This window comes from Artibeus jamaicensis, unplaced genomic scaffold (assembly GCF_021234435.1).
Source record: "Artibeus jamaicensis isolate MK-2021 breed Jamaican fruit bat unplaced genomic scaffold, CSHL_Jam_final scaffold_537, whole genome shotgun sequence".
Lineage (NCBI taxonomy): Eukaryota > Metazoa > Chordata > Mammalia > Chiroptera > Phyllostomidae > Artibeus > Artibeus jamaicensis.
The window spans coordinates 20,530,757-20,555,067 of NW_026522047.1; the positions used below are offsets into that span (position 1 = coordinate 20,530,757).

The 24,311-nt window shown below is 40.9% G+C and overlaps 1 protein-coding gene and 2 non-coding genes across 3 annotated transcripts; all 3 read left to right on the plus strand.

The window, feature by feature from the left end:
• The first annotated feature begins 15,723 nt into the window (after positions 1–15,723).
• RPS3A (ribosomal protein S3A) lies at positions 15,724–20,052 on the plus strand. The gene is made up of 6 exons (XM_037141425.2): positions 15,724–15,833; positions 16,528–16,631; positions 16,899–17,086; positions 18,908–19,116; positions 19,648–19,757; positions 19,886–20,052. Exons 1-6 carry the CDS (start codon positions 15,772–15,774, stop codon positions 20,005–20,007), a joined length of 795 nt encoding a protein of 264 aa, XP_036997320.1. The 5' UTR covers positions 15,724–15,771; the 3' UTR covers positions 20,008–20,052.
• Positions 17,805–17,877, plus strand: LOC119046378 (small nucleolar RNA SNORD73). Its single transcript, XR_005081972.1, has one exon. It is a non-coding gene; the product is annotated as a small nucleolar RNA SNORD73 (small nucleolar RNA).
• On the plus strand, positions 19,370–19,439 carry LOC119046377 (small nucleolar RNA SNORD73). The gene has a single exon (XR_005081971.1). It is a non-coding gene; the product is annotated as a small nucleolar RNA SNORD73 (small nucleolar RNA).
• Positions 20,053–24,311: the final 4,259 nt, after the last annotated feature.

Consider the following 24,311-nt stretch of genomic DNA (forward strand, 5'->3'; position numbering starts at 1 on the left):
ATGAATCAACAATGAAAATTACTATCCAAACCAGTACGATGTGAGTGCTTATTTCTAAACACTCTTTTCCACACTGGATATTATCTATCTTTTAAATTTTTCCTAATCTGGAAGGAGTAAAATGTTCTCTTGTTGTTATATTAATGCACATTTCCTTGCTGGTGAGGCTAAGCATCTTTTCACAGATTCGTTTGTACTTCTTCCATGACTCACCATCTGTGGAATTCTCATCTACACTTACTAAGGAATGGTGACAAATTTTGTAATTTATTTAATTGGAATGAAAGCTCCTAAAATCTCACCCTTTTTAAAGTCTTAAGAGACAGAGACTGTAGTCTTTGGTTGATAAGTTACACTTGGTTTCATTTTGAAATCTTTTTGATGGTCTGGAAACATATCGGTTGCAGCAATAAAGATGAGTGCTAATTTTGACTCTGCCCCCAGTCGGTGGCAAGAGATGAGCTATTACTTTAATTGTTTCCTTCACTTCCTCAAGACATTTAAAGAGCTCTCTGGAGGTAGTTGTTATGTCCATACAGAGAACAGTACTTTGGGGGGAAAATATGTGCATAAATCACAGGGTAAATATTTGAAAAAGTAAAATGTGCATTTGGATATGATTCATCATTGTTAACCATTGACATTTTCCTATGTACTTCTACCTTGATTCTGAATATATTTGTAGAATTAAGAGTTTTGTGAAATAACAGGACCTAAGTAGATAGAAAATTAAATTGCTTTCATATTGAGATACTATATAATTTACATAGTATTCAATTTACCCTTTAAAGCATAAGTTCAGTAATTTTTAATATGGTTAGAGTTATATACCATTATCTAATTTTAATACATTTTGACCACCCCAGAAAGAAATCCTACACTTATTTGTAGTCATTCCTCATTCTTCTGTCTTCCCCCAGCCCCTGGCAAGATCAAGGTGCTGGCAGATTTGGTTCTTGGTGAGGGCCTTCTTCCTGGCTTACAGCTTTCCACCTTCTCACTGTGTTCTTCCATGGCAGAGAGAGGAAGCTCTGGTGTCCCTTCCTTTTCTTGTAAGGGCACTAATCCCATCATGGGGGCTCCACTCTCATGTCCTCACCTAAACCTGTCTACCTCTCAAAGGCCCCACCTTCTAATATCATCACACTAGAAGCAAGGGCTTCAACACATAACTTTTAGGGAACGTTCAGTCCATAACAGGACCCAATAGTAACATTCCATTACATGGATATACCATGTTTTGTTTATCCATTCATTAGTTGACAAGTATTTTGGCTGTTTCCACTTTTTTTCACTATTATAAACACTGGTGTACAAGTTTTGTGTGGACACGTTTTCCATTCCCCTGGGGTTGCAATTAGGAATGGCATTATTAGCTCATACAACAACTCTCTGTGTAACTACTCGACAAACTGTCAATCTGATTTTTCACGTGGCTGCACCATTTTACAATCCTACCAGTAATACATGAGTGTTTCAGTTTCTCCAAATCCTCACCTACACTTGTTACTGTCTGTCTTTTCCATTATAATCATCCATGCTAGTGGATATCTCACTGTGGTTTTAGTCTGTATTTCTTTAATGACTAATGATACCGAGGATCTTTTTGTATGCTTATTGGTTGTTTGTATATCTTCTTTGGAGAAATGTCTCTTTAAGTCTTTTGCCCACTTTTACTTGGGTTATCTGTCTTTTTACTATTGAAAGTAAGACCTCTTTATAAATTCTGGATACAAGTCCCTCATCAGACATATGATTTACACCTATTTTCCCATTCTTTTGAGTTGCCTTTTTACTTTCTTAATAGTGTCACTTAAAGCACAAAGGATTTAAATTTTTGATGATAAATTGCTTTTTGAACAAGCCTTTGGAGATCTGTATCAAGAATACTATTTTTCTGAACACAAAATGAATACTTTCATAGAATTTTATAGCAGATAGAAAAGTAATTCAGGAATATATTAAAATATGAACAAGAGAAACTAATTGATAATTAAAAGAAAAATATTTTGATGGGCAGGAAATTAAATTTCACATAGTTAATATATAAGAATAAAGGTGCTCTAATGTATATTGACTTTTTTCATATGTGTAAATGCATAAAAAGCAGATTGCAAGAAACTATTTTATAAACACAAGCCATAGAAAAATCTGTAGTTACCCTTAAACCTGACTAAATAAAACTGAAGGGAAACAGAGTTGATTGTGCAGGTTAGTAGGGTGGTGTCTATAAATGACAAATGGCTGTATTAAAGAAGTTATTACCTTTATATACTGAACTACTGCTAATGATATTTTAATTAAATAAAAGTTGCTCTTGAAATAAATCTTTCTGGTAAATTTCTCCTCTCTCTTTGGAATCTTCGGTAGTTAAACAAAAAACTAAATTCAATATGCATCTGAAACTTTTACAGCAGTTCATGCAGAGCAAACAAAGGTAACAGCTTATAAATTCTCCTTACCTCTGGAAAGAAAACAGGCATATGAAATATGAACCACTGTTGTGGTCACTCCTGTTAAAATACTTCTCCAGTGTACTCTGGGCTAGTCACTTCCTTCTTGGAAATACTTTTTATCATGCTGTAAATAAAGATGAAGACAGGAAAAGTCAGAGAAGGGAAGGACCAAGAATTCAGGCAGGTAGGTGAGGATGAAACAATGAAAGAGCTCTTGAAAGGAGGATTGGAAGTAGTCCCTTCAGTTTGTCAGTAACACAAGCGAGGAGAGGGCAATATGGAGTCAGAAACCTGCCCATGCACTTCAGTCGGGAGAGTGCAGAACTGAAGCAGAGCTTAAGTAACAGATATAAGCACCAGTGGCAAGTGGGATCTTCACACCTTGGAATGTTTTATGCTTCTTGTTAAGAAAAGAATTAGAATTTCTGACCTGGCCTGAATCTGCAATGGGGGGATCAGTGGCTAAAAGGAACAGAGTGGCAGCTTTTGACATAAACTAGTCCTGACAAGATATTGAGGGCTGGGTATGTGGGAGAGTTTTTTAAATTTTGGATCCATGTATATTCTCCAGAGGGTTCTCTAATTACACTGGAAAATACAGGAGTTACAGAGGCATTTTAGCGGCATCTGGGGAAAATCAGTGTTACCAAGTGGCACTAACATTCAGTAGATCAGTTTGAATGATTTGGCTGTAAACAATTAATATAACAATAATACTCAAACAATAAGGAAATTTATTAAGTCATGTGACAAGGAAGTTCAGAGGCAGGGCAGGATGGATAGATGCATTTGCATTATAATGTCACGCAGGGTCCAGAGTTCTGCCATCTCATCACTCTGTCATTCTACACCCTTCAGGTAACAACTTCATCCTCAGGCAACAGAAGGATGACAGCGGAAATTCCTGATGTCATAACTCACACATGTCAACATCCAGAGATGAAGACCACTCTCAGGAGTGAGGAAGCACTTCTAAGAACCCTGGCACAACTGGTCACATGACTAATTTGGAACCAATTACTGGCAATCGTAATAGAATAATCATGACTAGTCATCAAAAGTGGATTAAATGTCAGTCAATTTTTTATACCCAGAAGGATTTTGCTTTTGCTGGGATTTCCTGAAATTATCCCTTAAAGTACCTATAAATTATTGTGTTGTAATTATCAACTGATATCACTAAAGGGACATCCCTAAAGAGGTATCAGTTAATCTTCTGGCCAATCTGTTTTGGTGAAGAACTTCCCCACCCTCCTCCCCCAAGCCATGAATCCCTAACTGAGGTGGTATTATCCATTTATGATAAGTGGGTATATCTGAGTACCTGCCTTGTAAACCGAACTTACAAAGCGATGCAAAGTGTCTGGGAGATAAATTCATATTAACTATGGCACACATGTATGAAGCAGTTTAATTACATATAATTCATAGGATCGAGGTTCAGAATTAACGATACAGAAACTTATGCTTGAACTCAGGGGAGCAGGGAGTGTGAGAGGAAGCACTGCGACACTGACACTGTGCGATGACACCGGAGCTGATCTAGCGTTGCAACGAAGACTGCAGGGACGGAGCAGTAAGGGGTGATGAGCAGCAGGGCACTGCCCCCAGAGCCCACACGTAGTCTTTCGGGTGCACAGCCATGTGTGCCATCAGCAGGAGCGGGTGGGTCCTGACCTGACCGTGACAGGGAAGGCCTAAACCTCTCACTTCTGGACGAAGAGGTTAAACAAGTCCCACCTAAGATCACTATTTCCAGGTACCTAAACTCACCAGCAGGTTCGTCTTCATTCCCAGCCGGCCTAATAAAGGTGCTGACAGAGCTGAGAACTACTAAGTAGTGCAAAATTCCTGAATGAAAACACCCAGAAGAACTTTTTTAAAGGGATGTTATTTTTCATGTGTTAAAGGGAAAAAATCCCTGAGTATACAAGTTATAAGTGAAACCCACAAACACACACAAGCACACACACCAGGAACTGTAAGGATTTTTCCCCTTGATAACTCTGATTTCATTAGATATATACAGTAACAGTGGTTTTTGAACTTTCTGATCATAACCCACAGTAAGAAATGCATTCACATGGAGACCCAACACACACACCGTCTTTAAAATGTTCATAAAAGAAACTCGCTAGGTACATGATAGTTTCTGTTCCACTTCATTTAAAAACACATGCTCATTGACACCCACTAAATTGATTTCATGACCTCCCATTGGGTCTGACCTGCACATTGCAAAACATTGTTCTGAGGGAAATGGGTAAGGGGGCCCTGGCTCCCTTAACATAAATCACCCTTCTGTTCCTCTTCAACAGGCAGCGGATGGAAGACCTTCCCATGGTGGACAATGGTGCAAAGCGGCTGGGCTGCTTAAGCCCAACTTTAATGTCCCGAGTTCCACCTTCCTTCTGGAAGCTCACAATTAGTGCCGCCACCACTGAGCTGGGCTCAAGGGGACCTACTCCCATCTTTTAGCCTCTGGTGTAAGTTGGATACAGCCCCCGCCCCCACCTTTTTTTCTTTTAACTGTGGCCTAGTTAAATCCATCTGAAGCATTTAAATAAGACTTTACCAAAGGCCTAGGGATAACAACAAGAGGGAAATGAACAAAAAGAGTAACATGAACCTAGATAATCTTTTGTTAAGCAAGATAAGGCTCATTCATCTTCATCTTTGGTACCACAGACTGCAGAGGTCAGCTTTTTTTTTTCCTCTAGGAGGGCCTTAAAATGAATTCTCAAGAAAACAAAAGTGACTCCCAGCCAAACACCTGCAGTTCCCTCTCCTGGCCCTGTAGTTCGTGGTTTCTTGTTTCAGTTCCCACCTCTTCTCTGATAGTAGCACAATAAACGTTCAAGTCCTTGGCGAAGGCCCTCCCCCTCCCCCTCAAGAGCACGGCCTTGCTCAGTGGCTTTATCCTTCTCAGGCTATATTGTAACAACTCTTAGAAGGGATGTACACAAAGAAGTCTTTTTGTGAGTCCCAAAGGACTGATTAAAATAAGTATGTTCAAACTTCCAGAATACATTTACCATAGCCCTTCTGAAAGGAAACTATGATAAGCTCAACTGGAATAGAGACATGATTAGAGCAGCAAAAAATCATGCTTCTCAATTTTAACGTTTTTTTCCCTCCTTTTTCCTTAAGAGCACAGGCTGTGGAATCAGGTGTGAAGTCCAACTCTCCTTCCCTTAAAGGGCAAGTTTATCCTCTCTGAACCCGTTTACTCATCCATAGACGGACCTAAGTAGTACTCAACTCACAGGGTAGTAAAAAAGGATTAAGTGAGCTCCTCACAAAATATGGGTAATCTATTTAGCAAATGATACCTGCTACTTATTAGTCAGCTGGATATAGAATAAGAAAGCAAATATAAATTTCTTCCTTAGCAAAAAGTGTTTTAGGCTGCCCAGTATTTCCTGGTCTGATGTTTTCCCTGGGGAAGCTCTAGATACTACCATACCTAGAAGGATACTGCTATATGTCTTCTAGTCTGCTAACTCCTGCTACAACAGAAAACCGCAGGTGCAGTGGACAGAAAAAGCAAAAGGGCAAATAAAGTTCTTCATGTTTCTTTCTATTCCTACTAATTTAGGGTCTTCAAGGGCTTAGAATATTATAAAAGGTCTTGGCCTCCAGTTCATCTCCCTCTAAGTAAATTTGTGATGCCAGATGGATTTCCTAAAGCGGAGTTTTAGGAAATCCTGACATCCAACACTTCCCTGCTCAACACATCACCATGGCTCCCTACCACCTACCAAAATAACTGTGAATTGTGTATTTTGGTATCTGGCATACCATATGAAATAAGAGATTCTAACCTGCTTTTTAAAAAAAAATTTAATCCACTTTTATTGTTGAAATCAGTTTGCTTTTTGTATTTGAAAAATTTTATTTCTTAAACTGGATAATAGGTACATGGGGCTTTTGTTGTTGCTGTTATTATGGTAAAATACAAATAACATTTACCATTGGCGTCACTTAGTACACTCACAATGTTGTGCGACCATCACCACTTTCTAGTCCTTGAACATACTCGTCACCCCAGCAGGAAATCCTGCCATTACAGTTTCTCCTCTTTTCCCTCTCCCCTCAGCTGTGGGGTACCACTGACCTGGCTCCTGTCATTAAGGATCTGGCAACTCTGATTTTTCAGTAAGTAAAATCACACAATATATGGTCTTTTACGTCTGGATTTTTTTGCTTAGCATCATGTCTACAAGGTTTGCCTATGTTGTATCCTGCCACTCTTTTTTATGGCTGAATAATATTATGCTTATTTATGATTCGTTCATTCATTCCTGTGCATGTCCTGACCATGGATCGGACCCACGGTCTTGGTGTGTCAGACGATGCTCTAACCCACTGAGCACCCGGCCAGAGCCCGCACTTCCCATTTTAATTTTTGTTTTCTATGCCTTATGTGTTTTTGTTCCTTTAATTTTTTTATCCTTACCTAAGGATATGTTTATTGATTTTAGAGAGAGAAGGGTGAGAGAAAGAGATATTGATATGAGAGAGAAACACTGATTGGTTGCTTCACATATGCGCCCCAGCTGGGGATCAATCCCACAACCTAGAAATGCGTCCAGAATGGGAATCCAACCCACAGCCTTCTGGTGCACAGGATGATGCTCCAACCAAGTGAGCCATTTGGCCAGCACTAATTTATTTTTTTAGTGCACAAAAAGGAGTATGTATGTGTCAAGAGTGGTAACCTGAATTGTTCCCTAGCCAATATATTCTGGGCTTCCAACCTGATGTTTAATACACTATTACAGACACCAGATGACAAATACAGCAGAGTCTTGCCCAGTGGTTCTTAAAACGTGGATCCCAGACCAGCAGAATCAACATCACCTGGGAATTTTAGGAAAAAAGTCAATCTGTGCAATCAAACTTGGACTTGAATTCCAGCTCTACACTTACTGCTGTGTGATCTGGCACAAACCGCTGCACCACGGAGTCTTGTTGCTTCATTAGCTTATCCAAGCCTGCAGCTCTGTTGTGAGGACTAAAGGAGACTCAGTGAAATAATGTAAGTAATTCTACTCCTGGGTCAGGACTTCCGTAACATTACTTTTCTTTCCCACTGCCATAGCATAATAAACACTTCTACATTTTTTCCTCAGTATTTTCAGTGTAACTTCCAGGGGTTTAAACACTTAAACCACTTCTCATTTCAACAATTACTAGGAAGAAAAAATGCAGAAACAGGCACAGAAATAGAAAAGCATAAGGTTGTTTGGTAGTTTAGCAGAGAAAGACAGAAATTCAGTCCGAGCTCATCTTTCAAGGTGCTCAGAAAAATTAGGTGGCAATTTAAATGTTATCCTGGATGCTGGTGGATGCTCTATATTTAATTTTCATAAAAACCTCACAATTAAGGCAGACAGAGAGTAGTTTTTCCTAAACACCCATTCTTCCATTCTTGGAAAGCAACAGAAATTTTGGTGGGAACACAGCTGTACAACTAAGGTTTACATTCCCCAGTCTCTCTTACAGCTAGAGACAACAAGGTGGTATGAACAGAATGGAGGGGTGGAATTTGTGGCTGATGCTCCGCAAGGCAAGAAACACGCCCTCCTCTTTGCTTTCCCTCTCTCTGTTGGATTAAATGTTGACGTTTCATCTTGGACCCCATGGATATGAGAAACACATCATAGATGGTAATGACTGGTGAAATCATTAAAATCTAACTCTCTAACACCAAGGTGCCTATACACCAGCCCTGGACTGTATACACTTAGTCACATAAGTAAATAATTTCTACCTTGTTTATGCCACTATTATTTAGGTCTTTGTTACCATTTCTGAGCAAAGTTATTTAACTCCCTGGGCTGTCTGTGTGTCCTCCCTAGATTTGGGCAACATGTCAACCTTGAACTGAACTTCCAACTAGTAAAGGAGAAACAAATTCAGGAAGATTCAAAACATTTCTTAAGTCTAACTACTCTATAATAAGGTGAAACTGCACCAATCTACACGATACCAAGAGTGACAACAGCAGATTGTAGCCCTCCACGTTCACTCTGAGATGTCGTTGATTAAAAGGAAAGTTCCATAACTTGTACTTTTATAGTATAAGGAACGTGGTTTCAATTCCCACCTCAAAACAGCAACAAAGGCAACAACAAAGAAAGCATCTCCCGAGCGTGTGCCGTTCTCAGTGACAGCAATGGTAACAGGGAATCTCATTTGACTGCACCACTGCGCTGCTGTAACGGCACTAATATCACTGTGCACGGATTCAGTCTCAGTGTTCCTTCTCAGTTCCCTGGCTCTGCCTCCTGGAACAAGTTCCTTCTTCCTATCTGCTATCCACAACAAACCAGTCAGGGAGGGTAGGCGGGGGAAATGGCTCCAATAAGAGCAACACTCGACATTTTATAAGGTTATGAATAGAGAGATGGCAACCTGAGTGTAAGTGAGAAGCTGATATTTATTTTGGAGAGAGAGAGAAAAGGAAAGTAAATAGTTACCTCGTGCCTTCTAAAATGTTACACCCTGTTCTAGGTTTCTAACATATACTATTGTCAATTAAACCTTAAAATAACCACAAGGAATAGGTATTAAAAAAGGAGACAACAGACCCAAAATGGAGTAACTTGTGCTAGGTCCTGCTTCAGCAAACCAAGATTTAAAACTTAAGTGCAGTTTCAGTTTCCCAGGAATGCAGACTTTCAACAGTCAACATGGATCACCTGGTCCGCCCTGATGAGACAGTCTGCCCGATGGACCCCTTCAGTTCCCCTCAGAAGGATGACCTTCCTTGAAACAATGCCTTTGTTGCTAACATTTTCCTTTTTATACACCCCTCTTTGCACCTTTAAAAACTTTTTCTTCGCTATAGCTCTGCAGAAGTCCTTTCTATTTGCCAGATGGGATGCTGCCTGATTCATGAATTGCTCAATAAAGATAATTGGATCTTTAAAATGTATTTGGTTGAATTTTTGTTATTTAACAGTCTTATTCTCACTTACTGGTGAGGGGAAAAAAGACAATATAAAGTCACATAGCAGGTGACAGAGCAGTGATTTGAAACTAAGTCTGACTACAAAGTCCTTGTTCTTCTTACTTCACCTTATTGCCTTTAAACTTTTTCAAAAACTTCATTTTCTCATTTTCAAATGCATCATCTCCTCTATATAACTCTGAGGATTATCTTGGAACTTTAAGATATTTACTAGGCCTTTAATGTGTTTGGCAGTCCCAATAAAATATTTGGCAGCCCTGACTGGCATGGCTCAGTGGGTTGGGCATGGGCCCCACAAACCAAAAGGCTGCTGGTTCGATCCCCGATTAGGGTCAGGGCACATGCCTGGGTTGGGGGCCAGGTCCCCCGGTTGGGGGTGTGCAAGAGGCAACCAAGCGATGCTTCTCTCACACATTTATGTTTCTCTCCCTCTCTTACCCTCTTTCTAAAAATAAACAAATAAATGAATTAAATCTTCTTAAAATTTTTTTAAAAACATTCAGCAGCAGTTAGGGAACCCAGCTGATCCCTGGTTCTACAAAAAAAGGTGCAACTTGGAAAGAAAAGAAGGAGCTTATGCCAAAACGCAAACGGGTGTACTGTTTCCTTGACAGCCAAAGTTTTACTATAAAGGAAAAAGTCAGCTGAACTGAACATGTTTAGTGACACAGTTGGTTTCATTCTGTCAAAAGCTCCTTAGCTCACTGCCCACTGATGATACCGTATTTTGCCACGTATAATGCACTCCCATGTACTAAGCACACTGACATTTTTGGCCCAAACTTTCAGGAAAAACATTTTGCATTTTACTTTTTTAACTCAATTATTTATTTATTTATATTTAGAAACAAAATCAATGATCATATTCCAGGGTATTATTTTGCATACAATATCATTATTGCTTTCTAAAGAGTTACTTTTTTAAAAGTTACTCTTTTTAAAAGAGTTACTTTTAATACATATGCATAAATAATTGGAAACATTTACATAGATATGGAATTAGTGCTCTCCATGTATAATGTGCATCCTTATTTTCCTCGCAAAAATTTGGGCAAAAAAGTGCCCCCTACTCATGGCTGAACATTGTTGACCTGTAACTACAGTGACAACTGTGCTTGGGAAGTGCCCATGCAGGGCTCCTTTCAGTGACCCCATATGTAACACCTCTGCAATGAGAACTCATTATTACACACTATTTTCACTTTGTAAACAGAAAAGCAAGGAGGGAAGCTATATTCCCAAAGGAAATGGGCAATTTGCTATACGGTAATAATATTAATCAGGATTCACCCTTTAATTGATTGAGTCATACATCAAGAGTAGTGTACAAAGAAAGATATTTTGGACAGAGTCTGCCTTCTACCCAGAGGGTATCTTCCCTTACCCCCAAATCATTGGAAACAATGTGATTAACCTTGATTCCTCTACTTCCTTTCCACATAAGAATTCATCAGCCCTGGCTGGTGTAGCTCAGTGGATTGAGTGTGGGCCTGCGAACCAGAGAATCGTGGTTCGATTCCCAGTCAGGGCACATGCCTGGGTTGCAGGCCAGTTCCTGGCAGAAGATGCACAAGAGGCAACCATACATTGATATTTCTCTCCCTCTCTCCTTCCCTTCCCCTCTAAAGATAAATAAATAAATAATTTCAAAATATTTTTAAAAAGAATTCATCAGCACATTCTATTGGTTCGTATCTTCAAAATGTAACCAGAATTTTCACTGCATCCCTTCACCCAGGGCAACTGCATTTCACAGCTCCAGAGAATGTCATCTGCGTCTTAGTCTCCATGAATGGTGTCCTGTTTCCACCATGCTCCACCCTTAGCTCTTCCTCCTCTACCTCCCTAACCAAGCTCCCACATCTCTTCTTGATTCGACCCTCGCTTTACCACATTGTTTTCCCCACATAGCAGGTGCAGGGTCACTCTGATGCTCAAAATCCTCCAATGGCTTCTCATTCCACACAGAGAAATGTCAACTCTACTGTAGCCTGCAAGCCTCCACATTATTTGAAGGAGTCAACAAGGTCACTTTCTAAACATGATAGGGGATAGGACTGAGGTGGGGACAGGAGGAACATGTGAGGGATTGGAATAGCCAGACACTGAGAGGCAGAGGAAGGGTACCTGACAGGGAAAAGGACTGATAAGGACCCCAAAGACCCAACTGTGAGATATGATACCATTAATTTCTGATAGTTCAAGTCTGAAATGTGTAGTGATCATGCCATGAGGGTAAGATAAACAGAGAAAAATGTTATGTTTTTTGCTGCAAAACAATTCCTTCCAACACTTAATGACTTGAAGCAATAAGCATTATTTCTCTGCATGTCAGCTGGGTAGTTCTGTTCTGGGCTGATTAAGTTGGATTAAATGGTCTAGGATGGGTTTATTCACATCCCCAATGGTTGGTAGACTGGTTGTTCTGGAGAGACCTCAGCTGGGTTACTTATTCAGCTTCAAATGATCTCTCATTCTCCAGCAGGCTAGCTCAGGTTTCTTAAATTAGTGAGCTCAAGTGTTCTGAAGAGCAGAAAGACAGCAAGCCCTGTACATGCCAGCATTTTTTCTAAGCCATTGCCCAAGTCACAGTTGTTAATGTCCCTTGACCAAAGCAATTTTCATGAATGAGCCCAGAGTCAGTGTGGGAGGCAACTGCACACGGTCACAGACACAAAGGGGAATGAAATAACTGGGGGCAACAGTACCATGGAAGGTAGACTGCATACTGATCAAGGTTGGGGTTTTCAGGGCAGGGCCTGAGAAGGATACGGCTGCAAGTAAATACAGAGTTTTGGTGAGAAAACCCTGGGCTGCAGCGGGGAAGGAAAAGAAATAAGACCAGGCAGTATTTACACACTGGGACAAAATGATGTTATTTTGAAACCCATGATAATTGTATAGAAGGAGTTCCCAAACCAACAAGCAATCCGGACACTATGTACCAGCAAGTCATGTCAGTTCCCACAGGTTAAGGGCTCAGTTCTAGGAGACTGCTGCTCGCCTTCAGATGCCAGTCTCAAGTCCTGGTTAGCACCTGTGCTTCTGGTGGACCAACTTTAGGTCAGAGGTCCCAACAACTCCCCTCTCCTTGGGTTCATCTAATTTACTAGAGCCATTCACAGAACTCAGAGAAACATTTCACTTACCAGGTTACTGGCTTATTATAAAAGGACAGGATTCAGGAATAGCCAGACGGAAGAGACACACAGCAGCTGATACAGAAGGGGCATGGAGCTTCTGAGCTCCGAGAGCACTGCTCTCCCCACACCTCCATGTGTCCACCAACCCAGAATTACAGCACATTGGGCCTCCTGGGCTGTCCAGGAAGGCTAAAGCCAGAAGCTCAATTAAAAAAAAAATCAAATTAAAAAAAAAGAAAGAAACCACACACAAAAGAAACAAAAGCTCAATTAAAGCCTGCAGGACTCTGGCAGTATGTGCAAATTCTTTCTAGAAGAGGATATCTTCATCCATACTCCAATTCAATGACCAGTATACAAATATAACTAGGAACTCAAGGAAACTAATCTTTCATGCGGGAGAACCAGCACAAAAATGGACAATAGACGCAGTCTGGCAGAGACTTCAGACACTGGAACTACCACACAGTGATTGTAAAACAATTACACTTACTGGGTTTAAATCTATATTGAATATGCCTGCCAAGAATAAGAAGCAACAGTAATATAAATGGGAAAAAACTAAACAGAACTTTTAGAAATAAAAAACTCAGTAATAAAATTTTTTAAAACGTTGGTGGGTGTAATAGATGACTCACAAATGAAAAAGAAAATTAATGAAATACTGACACCTTACTAGGTTTGATATATTCTGACATTTTTCTACACCATGGCATTCTATCTTAATTTTGAAATCCTCAGATGGTTGAGACCCAATAAACTGATTTTACATCCCCATGCTGTCTTTTTTTCAATATAATTTAAACCGATGGCTGCTCCATTTAATGGAACAGTGTCACAGACATGTATTTTTCGAAGCTTTTATTACAAAACAAAGCTGAGGATTGCCATACACACCACTGACAAATTCCTTATGTGCTAGTGTTGCTAGAACAAACTAAACGGAGCTGACTTCATTAATCCCTCCCCTGCGGCTCTTTCACTTTTGGGCAGAAAGAGGAATCAGATGGGGAAGAAGGTGACTTTGGTTTTTATTCTGGGGCATGTAACCTTGGGGCCTATAACATTTTCCATTGGGGAAGTTTTCAACTAGTGAACTGCCACCTATAACACAAACTTAGTCAAGGTTACTGTGAGTACAGAATAGAGTTTATCGGACTCAATATTATATTTGGAAGAACTTACTGATTTCTACTGGTTACTAGTTTTCACCAGACTGCAATTAGACAAGAAAAATAATGTCTATGGGGTTTTTCACAAAGCTGATTTATTTAAAAGGATTGACCCTTTTGCGGCACAGAAAAATAAAAAATAAAAGGGTCGACCTTTTAGAAGATATGTTCTACATTTTTATTCTGGGGGTCAAAATAATTTAAAAAGGAAATAATGCTGATAGTAAATGGCAGCTGTATTTTGGTTTTTTTTTAATAATCTGGTTAAATTTTAAAATTATAGTCCTATTGGTTCCCATAATTATTTTGAAAATCTGGATTGATCCATAAAGTTCAAAAACTAGGACCAGCACTGATATCATCTACCTCTTATTTGTTCATCCAAGAAATATTCTGAGGACCTACTACGTGCTCAAAAATGGCGCACAAATAGGAAGACTGCCCTGTGTGCCTTTCCACTCACAGTGAGCAACAGACACCTTTAATCAAGTTACTAAGAAGTTAAGCAGTGCTGGGTTTCCTAGAAGCCTATTTGGGAGAATCAATCACTTACTGAAAGAAGAAATAAAGCTGAGTTGTCTTGACAATGCACAGGTATCTGCCTGCTGCTGAGGGAAAAGGAATGAGGGCAAGAGAAAACCGTTTTGTTCAGAGAATCTGAAACAGTTCTAGGTGACTGGAGTTGGAGCACCTGGTGAATGCTAAGATGTGGTGAGGGTGAAAAGAGATTAAGTGATTGATTGGGGCTTGATAACGGTTTCGGTAGGCTTGGCTAAGGACTTTGATATTTTTTTTTAATTGTGGTATAAAAAGAAAACAAAACCACCTAACAGAAAAATGTGCCATCTTAACCACTTTAAGTGTACAGTTCAGGATTAAGAAAATTCATATTGTTGTAAAATAAGGACCTGGACACTATCCTATAAGCAACTGAGATTAATGGAATTATTGGAAGATTTTAGGATAGGACTGGAGATTTAGAAAGATTGTTTTAGAAGGTGGGGGTGGTAGGAGGTAGGGGATGGAGGCTAGAAGGGGCCACGGGACGCTTCGAGGGGAGTGTAGCTTGGTCACAGGGTTTTTTGCACAGGGGAAGTTAGAGAAGGAACTCGGCATACCCATGGCTGAGGTCCAAGCCTACATGGGCCAGCTTTCCAGAAGCTGGTGGGCCACATCCAGCCAGGATATATTTTATTAAACCCCTACAAGTAAAGAAAAAATGGGGGGGGGTGAGTTGCAAAAATTGAACAATTTGATCTCATACAAAATAATTTCCAGCTTTTCTTGAAAAAAAAATCCAAGTATCTGGGAACACTGGACCCATAGTACCTCAAGGGAACAATGAGCAGAGTTCGCTTAACAAAAAAACCCCACTATATACGAATGTACGAGAAATATGTAAGAGTACACAAATCAGTGTACAGCTTGATGGATGTTCACGAAGCTAACATACCCCACTAACCAGCACCCATATCAACAAGCAGAATATTACCAGCACCTCCGATGCCATATTTATTTAATCTTACTAACAATCTTATAAGATAGGTTATATATTACTATTGCCACTTTAAGCACGGAGACACTGAAGCATAGACAGGTCACAAGGCTTAATATCGTTGACAGTAGCTTTTGAACCTGGATCTGCTGATTCCAAATCCTGGAGAAGAAATAGGTTTCCAGGTGAGTCAGTGACTTCAGCTTTGAAAGACGTTGAGTAGGCACCTCCTTCCACGGAAACTTGCTTCCGTGTCTCAGAGCTTGGAAACCACAGGTAACCCGAAGCTTGCACCTCAAGTCCGCACCGCTCGCGCGGGCGGGGAGCACAGTTTCTCAGCGACAAGTCCCCCTACACTTGAGGGCGCTGTCGCTGCAGCAGCTGGGGGAGTGCCTTCCTGTTGTCGCGACATTCTGGAGGAGGGAGAAACGCAGGTCAAAGGTCACGTCGCTGGCGAGTTCCGCCCCGTACGCCTAAGTTCTCGCGCGAGTTCCACTTCCGCCCTTTTGGCTCCCTGAGCAGCACCATGGCGGTGGGCAAGAATAAGCGCCTGACGAAAGGTGGCAAAAAGGGAGCAAAGAAGAAAGTGTAAGTGGCGATTTTCCTGGCTCTCTGCTTTTCGGGGTCCTGTTAGGATCGGCGGGATGGTCGTGGGTCTTGGTGTGGGCCGGATGGCGAGGATGCCAGTTGGATGGAGCTGGCCGTGCCGGATTGGTAAACCTCCAACTGCGCTCTGCCGGATCTGGGTGCTGCGTCGCAGCGGGCCGGCTGTCTTCCCTTTGGCTGTCTGGGCCTGTGCGCACCGCTTTGAGCTGGATTGCTGCCTCGGAGTCGGCGTTGGCGTGTTGCGTATTGTGGGCTCACGGGCTTTTTAAATGCCGCAGATAATGTAATGGATGCTTCAAAGCTGGAGTTGAGGAAGGCACTCTCGTCCATTCGGGACCCCGCACCGCTCCTCTACTTGGGCCGGGTGGAACTGGGGAGCTCCAAGTAGGCTCGTGTGAAGAAGCCCTGTAAAAGCCTGGGTTCCCAGGACGTGCCCTCCTGTACCAGGAAATTCAAGAGACCTGCATGTTATTGGGAGGCAGTGCTGCCTGCGTGCTGGGGAGTCCGCACGTTTGTGGCTTAACTGTGAGACGGACGGACACTGGGAAGAGCTCGAGCTACATACGTGCCCTTGAGAGGTCTGCTTGCTAGTTAGCCTTGTAAAGTCATTAGAAGAGGCAAGTAAAAACATGTGATCTGCGGTAAAAGTGAAGCTTTTTTTTTGTTTTTAATCCAGGGTTGATCCATTTTCTAAGAAAGATTGGTATGATGTGAAAGCACCAGCTATGTTCAACATAAGAAATATTGGAAAAACACTAGTCACGAGAACTCAAGGAACCAGTGAGTATCCTATTCTTGGTTTGTATATATTTTAAATTGAGACTGTATGTATCTTGGTCTGCTGTTGTTCCTGTGGCAGGAGAAAGGAAATGTCAGCTCTTGGTTGCAGCTCTGGCCCCTGTGGTGCGTATTTTGAGGACACTGGTGGAAGCAAGGTGGCACTTTAACATTCTAAGGTCAACTTCATGCATGAACAGTTACCTTCATTGGCTTGACTCTGCTCATGTGGTTCCTAATGTTAATAAGACAACTGATCTTGTTTTATAGAAATCGCGTCGGATGGTCTGAAGGGCCGTGTATTTGAAGTGAGCCTAGCTGATCTGCAGAATGATGAAGTTGCATTTAGAAAGTTCAAGCTAATTACTGAGGATGTTCAAGGCAAAAACTGCCTGACTAATTTCCACGGCATGGATCTTACCCGTGACAAAATGTGCTCCATGGTCAAAAAATGGCAGGTGAGAATGAAAGCTCTTAGCGTCACGGTGCTATGGCGTGCATGGTCAGAGTGATGTCACATCAGGGTGTAATGTCAGCAAGGGGCATGTCATACAGTTCAGGTTTAGGTGATCATTTTAAAACCTTGATGTTTTCTTGATAACTATTGAGTGCTTACGCTGGAATTGACCATTGAACTTGAGCAACAACATGGAGCAGACCATGATCCTCCTTTTTACTTAAATAGAGTTCAAAATTTATTACTGGGTTAGTTGGTGTTGCATAGATCAGTGGCTGATTGAGAAACATCTAGGTTCAGGTTTGTAATTTTGCTTGTCTTCAGACTCTTTGGACCTCAAAAGCTAATGGATTTTATTTTATTATATTTTTGCTAATGGATTTTAAACTGAACAGGTGGTTTGGGCTGGTCTTAATTACTTCTGGCAATATAGAGTATTATATAGAACACAGTAAAGTTCTGGTGTAAAGTGGAAGTCTTGACTTCTGTTTCCCAATTGTATTCTCTTTGGCAAGAAACTTCAAATTTGCTAAGCCATGATTTCTTTGTCTTTAAAACGTGGGGAAGAGTGTCATTTTATGGAGTTAGGATGAAATACATGTTTAGCACAGAGCTTGACACAGAAAGCATCTAGTAAACATTAGTACGAGGTAGGAAATAATTGTCTTGGTTCAGATATGTCTGGGTAACCATCCAGTCTACGATACTTTGTATGTGGGAGTGAATGATGGCAGAACATTACAGTTCCAGATGATACATACTGAGTATATAATTTTGTTTATTTCTGACATTCCCCTAAGGTTCTGTGGTTGCATTTCTGGGAATATTTTAAGGTCCTTTTGCTATAATTATATTCATTTTTTGAACCGAGATATGAAACTTATAAAATGCATAGGAAGAAATTCAGTTTTTATTGCTACCTGAGAGTTTTTTGTGTGTTTTGGCTGTGAAATTGAATATTTGTCAGCATGGCCTTAGTTGGAACATAAATGACACTTAAAAGCATATGTATTCAGTGATAATAACATTTCACCTATCCAGAACACTTTTTTTAAAGATTTTATTTATTTATCTTTAGAGGGGAAGGGAAGGAGAGAGGGGGAGAATATCAGTGTATGGTTGCCTCTCATGGGTCCCCTGCTGGGAACTGGCCTGCAACCCAGGCACATTCCCAACTAGGAATCAAACCGCGATCCTTTGGTGCGCAGGCCCGCGCTCCAATCCACTGAGCTATACCAGCCAGGGCCAGAACACTTTTTATTAAAAGATGAAATAAGTGTTGACATCCATATTGTAGTCTCATAGAATCTATTTTCTTGTGTTGCTGATTGAGGGGAAGAATGTTAAAGGGTTGTCGTGTATTTGTAAAAAGTTGGGGGGTGGGCGCTATTGCCAGTGATGGTGGGGATAGAGGGGAGGAGGGAGGATCGTTGAGAGGACCTCTTTAATTGGATGTGAAGGATAGTAAGAATTTGGTAAGTTCATTTCAAGGAAGTTAATTCTGGAAATTTGATAATGTAATTTGTTATACTTTATGCATGATGAATACTTGACCTTTCCCTTTTTTATATTACAATTTGAGGGATAAAAATTGATAGTATTAAAACCTGTTATATCTGCCCTGGCTCAGTTGGTTGCTTCTGTACACCAAAAGGTTGCAGGTTCGATTCCTGGTCAGGTCATGTACAGATTAGATGCCTGTCAGTCTCTCCCTCTCCCTCAAATCAGTCAAAAAAAAAAAGAAAAATCCTTGGATAAGGATTTTTTAAAAAAACACCCTGGTATAACTGACAGTATCTTTTTTTTTTACCCCACCCCCCAGACCATGATCGAAGCTCATGTTGATGTCAAGACTACCGATGGGTATTTGCTTCGTTTATTCTGTGTTGGTTTTACTAAAAAACGCAACAATCAGATTCGGAAGACCTCGTACGCTCAGCATCAACAGGTCCGCCAAATCCGGAAGAAAATGATGGAAATCATGACCCGAGAGGTGCAGACAAATGACTTGAAAGAAGTGGTCAATAAATTGTAAGCATTTCTTTTCTCTATCACCACAAAACCCTGAATCTGATTAACCCTCAGGTGAGGGAAAGCATCTGAGATAAGGTGGAATCAGACCTGTGTTTAAATTCTGTCGTGAAACCATCTAGCTACCTTTCTTGAAATGAAAGCATGCTAATGGCTCAGTAAATCAGATTTGGTTCTTGTCCTTGTTTGGCTGAAATTATCTCATGGCAGTGAGGTTGAATAGAAAAACCCTCCACAATCAGTAATGCATGGGAATAAGTGATGACAAAATGTTTCGGTCCCAAATGATGTCCAGTGATAAAATTTAACATTTTTCTGATGTTCCCATGCAGCCAGCTGACTAAGGGGGTGTAATGGAATAGCCAGAAGGCTCGGATGCTAACTCTGCTCTATAGCAGCTGTACAGTTCAAATCATTTCACCTTCACCTGTAAAGGGGCAGTAGTAGGCTAAGGCACTTAAGGAGTCAGTGGATTAAAGGTAGGGGAGTTTCCGTGTATATTTACTCCAATTTATTGTTACTGGTTTGCAGGATCCCAGATAGCATTGGGAAAGACATAGAAAAGGCTTGCCAATCTATTTATCCACTTCATGATGTCTTTGTCAGAAAAGTCAAAATGCTGAAGAAGCCCAAGTTTGAATGTAAGTAAAAAAATCACTGGATTCCGGTGGCAGAGGGTGTGTGTTTCCTGTCAAGCTTACACAGTATTGAAGGACCATTGTTCAAGATATGGTACACCGTAACTAACAGAATTTTATTCTTCTTTCAGTGGGAAAACTCATGGAGCTTCATGGTGAAGGTAGCAGTTCTGGAAAAGCAACTGGGGATGAGACAGGTGCTAAAGTTGAACGAGCTGATGGATATGAGCCCCCAGTCCAAGAATCTGTTTAAATACAGACATTTAATGGCAGCAAATAAAAGGGCCTATTTGTGATATTTTCTCTAATCATTCTTTTAAAACAATCTTATAGGTTGGTGAATGACATGCTCTGAATTGACAGCAACATGAACTTTTCTGGATTTTATCTCTTGTTCTATATAGCTGAGAGAGGGTAGTGATTATTTTAAGCTGTAGTGATCTGGAGGTGTTAAGAGGTGGCTAATAAAAGGAAATCCTTTTTTAACATGGCTTAAAGTTTTGCTGGTTTTTAAGCCATTTGGAAGGCTTGTTGCAATGTTGCAGGCAGTATCCCCGGAGTTTCTGAAGTTGAATGTGATGCCGATGCCCAGGGACCTAGTCTGAGAACTACTGTGGTAGACTGACCAGTGGGAAGGACCCATTGCCTTTTAGTTTTTTGTTTTTAAATACAAGTGCTCTTTCCTGTAGTTGTAAAATGCCCCGCTGTGCATCTGAACTTGGTTAAAGAAACTGGTTTCTCGTCTTAATAGACGGGCATTTAATGCAGCCCGATACCCAGTATTTACTCTTCCACCCAGTCTGTTCTGCGCCCTTCCCCTCTTCAACCCTTTCTTACTCACACTCTGCTGATTCCCATTCCTTTCGCCCTGCCATCTGTGCAGGGGTTCACATTTTCTGCCTTGTCATTGGGTGATAGGACATCTTTGAACCCAGGACTAACTTCCTTATGCCTAATCCAGGAGTGGCTCTGGCATTTCTTACCTACCTCAAACCCCTTGCGGCAAAGTTGAGCGTTAACTACACTATATTTACTTTGTCGAATCTGCTGCAGTTGTGGCTCCCGTCTCCCATGTCCACAGCCCTCTAAGGAGGCTGTTGCTGTCAGGATTACAGTTGGCCTTTGTTGCTAAATCCAATGGTTCTGTTCTTGGCCTTCATTTTACTTGACCTGTATTCGTGACATTTGACTGTTGATATCCTCCTGTTCTTAACTGTCCTTCAAAGTCCCACAGATGTTTCCTCCCACATCACTTGTTATTCCTTTCCTAGTTTATCCTGAGACCTTGGTTTTGGAGAGCCCTAGGCTCAGTCCTTGGCCATTACCAGTACTCCCCAGAAAGTGACCTGTGCCCTTTTGAGGTAATATGTCTGTATGTGGGGGAAAATGGGTCATGAGATGCCTCCATTTCAAACAGGTTTTGGGTCCATCTATTGTGACAGTAACACCAAGGATTAGAAGATCAGTTTAAACACAGGCTGTGATGACTAATGGTTTGCTCTTAGAATATATCAGGGTGGTGCAGAGCTAGTGCTCCCCCCACCCCTTGGCTTACTCAGTGCTGGAACCTGGAGAGGATGAGTGAGGTCAACACCACAGGTTGGCCTCATCTACTGAGCCCTATGGATAACAGTCTTCATTATGAGGTTCTAACCTTCTGTGTTAATCAGTGCCTGAGGGAGGACCATATTCACGGTCCAATTCCAATTTTTACATATTCATGCAAAAATTCTAGCTTGTCCAAGAACGTGTCGTGCAGAGTGAATTGAGGCAATTGGCTGTGGATTCTGAGTGTTCCTGCCTGCTTTTGGGTGTGCCATGAATATGATTCTCTGCTCTTTATCTGGGCCATTTCTCAGGGTTGTATTTGTGTCGTGGGAAACCTTGAGGGATGAGGTAATGTATCCCCCAGAAAAAGAGCAGGCTTGCTTCCACTTAGGTGTCCTATGTAATACAACCCACTGCATAATGGGCCTTTTGCATCACCTTATGGGACTGGGGGAGGAGGGATGGGAAACAAATGAGCAGGAAGCTCTGACCATTAGCTTTTGCAGTAAGAGTCCTTTGACCCAGCAGTCTCATGTCCTGCCTGTGTCCAATGAAACAAGCAGGCTAACTTTGGTAAAATGTCTATAGACCGCAGATTCTGGCATTCCCTTTCCAGTTGTTTTGAGGCAATATTTCAACATGTATCTCTAAAATGACTTCTTTAAACAATCATTAACACCTCTAAACTTCTTATAATTCATATAATTCCAGTCACACCACTTACTGGGTAATTCTTAATTGGATATAATGTAATAGGCAGACCACTTACTCGGTAATTCTTAATTGGATACAATGTAATAGGCAATAGATGTGTGGAAACTAGGAAGGGTAGTTAATATTCACTAAGACTGTGAAGTGAATTTTAGAAATAACTAGGTGTAATTAGCTTAGTCTGCAGTACTGTAATTGTTTTGTGTCAAAATACAACCTCAGTGACTGAAACTGATAATACAAATAGAAAACTGTTCATAGGCTGTGGAGTAACTAAGACTCAACAGTGGAGAGTAAAATGGTACAACTATTTTGGAAGATGGGTGGCTTTTTTTTTTTAATCACATATTTATCTCAATTCTAGGATTTCTATATATGAAATTCTGTATGCACAAAGACTTGTCTAAGAATGTTCATACCAGTCAATAATAGTAAAAGTGGGAAAAAATTGTTCACACTGGCTTTATTCATAATGGTTAAAAACTGGATAAGACCCCAAAAGACAACAGATAAATTAGTCCTGACCCAAGGAGCTCAGTTACAGCATCGTCCTGATAGGCCAAGGTTGGTCGACCCACATACAAGCAGCAACCAATGAATGCATAAAATAAATGAAACAACAAATCAATGATTTTTTTCTCCCTCTAAAATCAAATACAGTGAACAAATTGTGGTATTTTTCTATGATGAAGTACCACTGAGTAATAAAGGGAATGAACTGCTGCACACATATTGGATAAATCTCAAATTATATTTGAGCAAGGAAAGAGCAGATGCTACATTGTTTCTAATAAGTTCCTAAACAGGTAAAATGAATCTGGTGCTAGAAATCAAAACAGTGATTGCTCTGTAGGAGGTGGGGTAGGAGAGGAGGATGTAACTGCAGAGATGAGCAGCTTTCTAGGGTGATGAAAATGTTTTATATATTACATAACTACAGACTATTCTCAAAACTCAGAATTGTGTACTTAGTTATCGGCATTTTATGCAAGTCATTCCTCAATTTTTAAAAAAATGTGGATCTGACCAGCTAGGGTATTGACTTGCTGCATTGTTGTTTCTCTCCTAATCAGGGATATGCTTTCCACATGATGAACTTGCCCATTCATACCTATCCAAATTTGGACCAAACCTAGATACACTTTTTCTGTTGTGGGCTTCCTCATTTTCATGGTATTCAGGACCTGGGCTCTGCAGATAGTTTTGCATGGTGGTCTGGGCATCACCTGCAGGAATTACATGGCCAAATCTGAATATGATGTCCAGTAATAGAGGTCAGGGTCTCTATTACTGCCATTTAAGGTCTGATGATAGTGATCCTCATTGCCAAATCCTAAAGAAGAAAATCTCACTTTCTGAAGGTTGAGTGATTTGGCTGCTGACTCTGTGGGGAACATCAGTGTGCAGCCCTCTGCTCAGCAGGGATCCGGATTCTCATCTTCCCTGAGGTACTCAGCTATGGCTACATCATTACCCTTACTCTCTTCATAAAGCAGTCCCTCCCTGTGTCCATCAGATACAGGGTCCAGCACAAGTAACACCCCTTTTATTACAACATTATAAGTAAGCATGTAATTCTGTAGCATAACAATGTCATACTCAAGCACTCTGTGTGACACTTTAGGTTAAATGTTCAAATTAAAACTAAATTTTTACCCGCATATTATTACCCTACCAACCACACTCAAGCAGGCCTTACTTCTGCCGGACCCTGTAGCCCATGATGCAGAGGCCAGCCATTCCCATGCACCAGGAACAGCCCAACAAACCTGGTAATTAGTCTTACAGACGCAGTGTCTTCGTGTCCTATTTTCTTTTTCTCTCCGACCTTGACTCCAACTTCCTCATTGCAGTGGACAACTACAGGTTTTCTCATAGCCCAACAAGGCCCCTCGGACCAACAAAGATGCAGACCTCTGCCTGCTCCCCCACGTTCATCCCCCCTCTGTATATACAGGTGAATTGGATAATAGTTTCAATCGATTTGATATTTTGTATGTTTAAAGAGAAGACAACACTGTCTCCCTAGAACAGTCTCAGGTATAGTCCTGCGCTGGAGGGTTAGCCACAGGCTCTGAGGAAGTAACAACTCTGCTCCAGCTGTTGGCCAATTGGGGGCCTGGGGAACAATGTGGTGGGCATGAGTGATCCCTTGAATCAGGGCTCTATCCAATAAAAAACTTGGATATGATTGGGGAAATAAATGTAGTTGTTTCATTTTAATTATAAAGAAGAACTAAATATGGGCCAATATTTTGGTATGAAGATTGTCAGTTAATTTCTGTTAAGACAGGATAG